The 6,201-nt window shown below is 39.0% G+C and overlaps 1 protein-coding gene across 1 annotated transcript in view; it reads left to right on the top strand.

Annotated features, from left to right (window-relative positions):
- OTOGL (otogelin like) overlaps positions 1–6,201 on the top strand; it is a 181,164-nt gene that overhangs the window by 122,276 nt on the left and 52,687 nt on the right. Inside the window, exons 35-36 of the mRNA XM_017870369.1 lie at positions 2,006–2,085; positions 2,384–2,452. Of these exons, the coding sequence (XP_017725858.1) occupies positions 2,006–2,085; positions 2,384–2,452 (149 nt within the window). The remainder of the gene's footprint in view (positions 1–2,005; positions 2,086–2,383; positions 2,453–6,201) is intronic.

Here is a 6,201-nt window from a genome sequence, read left to right as displayed (position 1 = left end):
GAGGGTTAGCTCTTCCTGTTGAATTGATCCCTTTACCATTATGTAATGGCCTTCTTTGTCTCTTTTGATCTTTGATGGTTTAAAGTCTGTTTTATCAGAGACAAGGATTGCAACCCCTGCTTTTTTTTGTTCTCCATTTGCTTGGTAGATCTTCCTCCATCCCTTTATTTTGAGCCTATGTATGTCTCTGCATGTGAGATGGGTCTCCTGAATACAGCAGACTGATGGGTCTTGACTCTTTATCCAGTTTGCCAGTCTGTGTCTTTTAATTGGAGCATTTAGTCCATTAACATTTAAGGTTAATATTGTTATGTGTGAACTTGATCCTGCCATTATGATATTAGTTAAAAGTTTTATTACTCAACTTCATTTTATGAAATAAACAGTTATATAAGCTAAGCTGTTTATGTTTTAAAAAAATCAATTGTGAAGGAGGTATCCAGGAGATGGCTAAATGTGTTTCATTAAACCTCATTAAGACAGAAGTTAACTTTTCTTGTCTTTAAAAAGCGTTGCCTGGATTTGCCTCCAAGAACAAGGGTCTTCTGAGCGGCATTTACCTTTAGTGTCAAGTTAGTTTGTTTCCATCTGGAATGAAACGAGGCCTTCAATATTTTAGTTCAAATTATTTACAGACGAGGCAATGGAAATGTTTTTAAAACATTTAAATATATTAGTTAAAACTGCTAGTATATTCTAGAGGCAGACGAGCAAGCCTTTTTATAGCAATATCTGCATGAATTCTCTGTAGTATGTATTAATGTAATAATTAGAGTTGGTTGCACCTGAAGGATTATATTTTTTCCTTTGATTTAGAATAAATTGAACTCTGAGCCTTAATTGGACATAGGAAAATGCCCTCTCAGTCATTATTTTGTCTCATTCCTTTAGCAGAAAAGCATTCTCCTGTTCCTTCCTGTCTTTGGCCCACAACATGGCCTTTTGAAATTTGAGACTCTTCCTTGGCTTCTGTGCTTCTTGGGGATTCTTACCAAGGCCAGATATCCTAGGGCTTGAAATAGAATCTCTTCAGGCTCTTATACAACCATGTCCTTCCAGAGCACTGCCCCAGATTTGGGCACAGGTCCTAATATTCTTGAAAACTATAGCTTCTGCTCCTTCCTCTCCCTGTTCTCAAAAGAACTACAACCATGTTCATCCCTTCCACCTAGAGATCACTAATATCTTTTCAGTGAGTTTAGGATTAATAACAGGGAGGGAGACCACTGAAGATGCTGTATTTGTTCTACAAACACCGTCAAGGCAAGGATAGTGTCAAAGAACATGCCAATCTGCTTGGATGTGAGGGGAGTATAAGAGTGGAAAGCAACAGTGCAATCAATACAGGTTGAAATCTCAATAAACTGGCAAGGTGCCAGGGTTTATGCCTGTAATCCCAGCACTTTGGGAGGCTGAGGCAGGCCCATTGCTTGAGCCCGGGAATTCACGATCAGCCTGGGCAACAAGACGAAACCACATCTCTACAAAAAAATAGAAAAAATTAGCCAGGCATGGTAACACATGCCTGTAGTCCCAGCCACTCAGGAGGCTGAGGTGGGAAGATCACCTGGGCTCAGGAGGATGAGGCTGCAGTGAACCAAGGTCACGTCACTAACTGCAGCCTGGGTGACAGAGTGAGACCCTGTCACAAACAGCAACAACAACAACAACAACAACTTAATAAATTATTCTTCCACATTTCCACTGACTCATGGAACATGGCCTTAGTGTGCCCCAGACATAAGTGTATGGTTCTAATATTCTGTGTTCAAGTTCTGCCTTAATCTTAATGCTATTCTCTTATCATCCTCTAGCTTGTGATTTTATAAAATGAAATATAATGGGTTGGTAGCAGATGGAGCAGTTCTTAGTGCTTGACAAGGGTATATAGAAGCATTTTAGGAAGAATACATCTTAGTTACATATGTTAAATATAGTCCTTTTTTCTTTTGTTTTGGTATTTCAAACTTTTTTTCACTTTGATTTACTCTTTTTCCATGTAAAGGGTTGAAGGATGCTTGCCCTACTGCCCTAAAAATATGATCCTTGATGAGGTCACCCTCAAGTGTGTTTATCCAGGAGACTGTAAGTGTGAACTTTGCTTAATTTACTCTGAAAAATGATACGCTTGCATAGTTTTTCTCTGAGGCAAGTGGTTGTAAACAAGTTTTAGACAGACAACTCTCATAAGATTATTCTTCAATGTCTCTTACATAGCTTTTTTTCTAATTACTTTTTAAATCATGTAGATCTTCCACTAACATCTCTCCTGCTTTCTCTTTTCCAAAACATTTTCCTTGATGCTAAAGAGCACTGTATGAAATATGTGGGTCTCATTTTAAGCAAATACAGTTTTAAAAATAGCATCTTTGTTTCTTTGTAGGTATACCTGTGATTCCCACAGAACCAACATTAATGCCACCAGCTAAGCCAACTGTGCCCATGTTTACAGGTATTGTTACAATTTTAGACAACAAAAGTAGCACTATGTAATTTAAGTGTTGGCACACTTATCACAGCTGCTATTGTTAATACTATTCTATGGGCTAGGAAACCCAGCAGTCACTTTTGCTTCATTAAGCTTATCCATTGGCTCAGCAAGCCATGTTTTCTAGAACTTCTGGCCTCAAAGGATTCTTCTGCCTGAGCCCCCCAAGTGCTGGGATTACAGGAATGAGTCACACCACATTGGGCTGCATGCCTCATTTTCTGAATGGTTTCTGCATTTGGTCCACCTCATTTTTTTCGGTTTGTGTAGATTCCTTGACTTCCCTCATATCTAAAAACCTAAATTCTACTCTTAGGTTTTATTAAATCCCACCTAGATTTTCACAGTGATTAAATTGGCTCTAAAGAAACATAGACACAAATCAGGGTTTTCTTTACTGCATCCATTTCCATGTTTGCGTTCTGTCTCAGGCTCTGGAGGAGGCATTCTGGGTTCATAACCTTGCTTTCCTCCCGCACTGTGAAACTTGCCTCAGGGAAGGATTTAATAAATCCACTCAGCGAGGCTTGACAAACGTAAGGCATTATTCCTCAAGGTATTATAATGTAGGTCAAGTTCAGATATTTATTCTTTCAATTTATTTGACAAGCTTTAATTGAACACCAATTCTACCTGGCACTGTCCTGGCCCTCAGTGAGGAGGTATGATAAACAAGTCACAGCTCCTACCCTAAAACTGCTGATAGACCAGAGGCTATTGCAATCTTATAACAGGGGTAAATACAAGCAGCCCACAGGAGGGCCATCATATTTATTTTGGAGGTGTGGTGTCAGAGGTTAACTGAAGATAAGAATTGGGTAGGCTAAGAGAAGGGGGAAATATGTTCCTATTAGAAGGACGGCATGTGCAAAGTCTGGAAGCGAGAGAGAATATGTCACATGAAGGAATCTTAAGCAGGTCCAGTGTATCTTGAATGTGCAGTTTGAGGGGAATTGTGTTGAAAGATAGAGTGGAAGAGATTATCAGGGGCAGGTCACAAAGGACTCATGATAAGAAACTGGATTTTTAAAAACATATTAATAGCCTCACTGTAACCATCGCTAGTACCACTGCTTCTCTGGTTAGCTACCATTTGAGTAGTAATTGTATGCCAGGTATTGGATTAAGCATTTGGCATACATTTAATCTTGAAAAGAGCCCTATGAGAGAGGTGTTACCCTTGTAGAGATGAGGAATTACTATACTCTTGTGAAATTTTAGGCATCAGTGAATTTAGTATAATTTAGAGCATGCTGTGGGAGAAGGTGGAGGTACTTCACCTAGATCATTCAGTTTATAAGGGGATAAGTCTATGAAATAAGATTGCATGTTTTAATATCTGGGGCATAGACTGTTAATTATTCTAAGTATTGCTCTTTACTTTGGACTCTCTTATAGTCCCCAAATTAATATTCAACATAGATCTCAAATGTGTAAAATGATTTAAACCACCACAATCTATATGCAGAGAATACAAACTATATTTCATTACCCTCAAAGATAAGAAAAATAAAGCTATTTCTACGTCTATTTGCAGATGTCACGCTCTTAGGTTATTCTAAGGGATCTACTCAAACCTATTAGCAATATCGTATGAGTTCAGCAAGGTTGCAGAATACAAGAGCAATACACAAAAATCAATTGTATTTCTATATACTAGCCATGCACAATCTGAAAATGAAATCAAGAAAGCAATTTTATTTATAGTAGTATCAAAAAATAATAAAATGTTTAGAATGTATGTAGCAAAAAATGTGTAAACTTGTACAATAAAAGCTATAAAACGTTGATAGAATTAAGAAGCTGAAGAAATTCCATATTCATGGATTGGTAGAGTTGTTAAGATAGCAATACTCCCAAATTGTATTTATAGACACAATACAATCCCTATCAAAATCCCAGCTACTTCTTTGCAGAAATTGGTAAGTTAACCCTAAATTCATATGGAAGTGTAAGGAACTTAGAAAAGCCAAAATAGTCTTGAAAAACAACTAATTTGGAGGACTCATACTTCCAGTTTCAAGACATACTACAAAGCTATAGTTATCAAGACAGCTTGGCTATTGTAAATCCATACCCAGATAATGTTTGTAAGCCTTTGATGATTTTAGATAACAGTGAACTCCTTCACTGTTAGGACCACTGAACTTCCCAGTCATTATAATTTATTTATTTATTTATTTTTTGAGATGGAGTCTTGCTCTGTCACTCAGGCTGGAGTGTAGTGGCATGATCTGGGCTCACTACAACCTCCACCTCCCAAGTTCAAGTGATTTTCCTGCCTCATCCTCCCAAGTAGCTGGAACTACAGGCATGCACCACCATGCCCGGCTAAGTTTTGTATTTTTAACAGAGACAGGGTTTCGCCATATTGGCCAGGCTGGCCTTGAACTCCTGGCCTCAAATGATCTGCTCACCTTGGCCTCCCAAAGCTCTGGGATTACAGGCGAGACCCACCGCGCCTGGTCTGGAATATTAAAAGTTTTTAAAATGTCATTATGGTATGCTGAATAATGGCCCTCCAAAGATGTCACTCTATTTAGTCCCCGGAATTTTTGAATATATGACCTTATATGGCCATACATGTGACTAAATTAAGGTGCTGACTGGCTTATGCCTGGATCATGAGATGGGGAAATTATCCTGGAATATTCATGAGGCGCCAATGTAATCACAAATGTCCTTATAAGAGAGAGGCAAGAGAGTTGGAGTCAGGGAAGGTGATGTGACAACAGAATCAGAGGAAATAAAGTGAAAGGAAGGGAAGGAAGAAGGGGAAGAGAGAGAGAGAGATTGATTTGAAGATTTTGTGCTGTCGTTTTGAAGTTAAAGGAAGGGACCATGAGCCAAGTCCAGGTAGTTCATAGAAGCTGCAAGAGACCAGGAAACAGAGTCTCCCTTAGAGCCTCCAGAAGGAATGCAGTCCTACTGATAGCTTGATTTTAGGACTTATTTTGTTTAAAAATTAATTAATTAATTTTAAAAATTGACAAAGAAAAATTGAATATGTTTATTGTGTACATGTTGTTTTGAAATATGTGTGCATTGTGAAATGGCTACCTTGAGCTCCAAAACGGCTAATACACTGGTGGTGTCTTAAGCCACTAAATTTGTGGTAATTTATTACAGCAGCAATAGGAAACTAATGAGGTTGTTTTTAAACACTATCAACTCTGGGCACTGCAATTATGGCCGGGAATAGTTTCAGCTATTCGTTGTGGCTCTTCTGTAATCTTTCGGACGGAATATTTTAGAGATAACTCTGATATTGGCGCCTTTAGAAGGCGCCTCACAGATGTGTTTACCAATCACATCTCCCGTTTTCATGGGTCACCCCCTAAACCACACCCACCAACTAGAGTCTCCGCATGGTCCACATCAGCATTTATTCTGCTCTCAAGGAACACATTCTCAAGGTTCACCAAAATCAAGGGGTCAGCCTCATTACTTATTTTCAAAATGTAACAAAATTTTCAACTCCTGAGGAATGGTTAGTGATAATATTAATATTTTTTTTACCCGTTCACACAATTGTGTTGACACCGTTAAGAAAGTGAAGGTAGGCCGGGCACGGTGGCTCACGCCTGTAATCCCAGCACTTTGGGAGGCCCAGGCAGGCGGATCATGAGGTCAGGAGATCGAGAGGAGGCCATCCTGGCTAACACGGGGAAACCTCGTCTCTACTAAAAATACAAAAAAGCTGGGCGTGGTGG

The sequence above is a fragment of the Rhinopithecus bieti genome, unplaced genomic scaffold (genome assembly GCF_001698545.2).
Source record: "Rhinopithecus bieti isolate Rb0 unplaced genomic scaffold, ASM169854v2 scaffold_5153, whole genome shotgun sequence".
NCBI classification, from domain to species: domain Eukaryota; kingdom Metazoa; phylum Chordata; class Mammalia; order Primates; family Cercopithecidae; genus Rhinopithecus; species Rhinopithecus bieti.
Note: the sequence above shows the minus strand (reverse complement) of the source record. Positions and strands in the feature narration are given on the sequence as shown.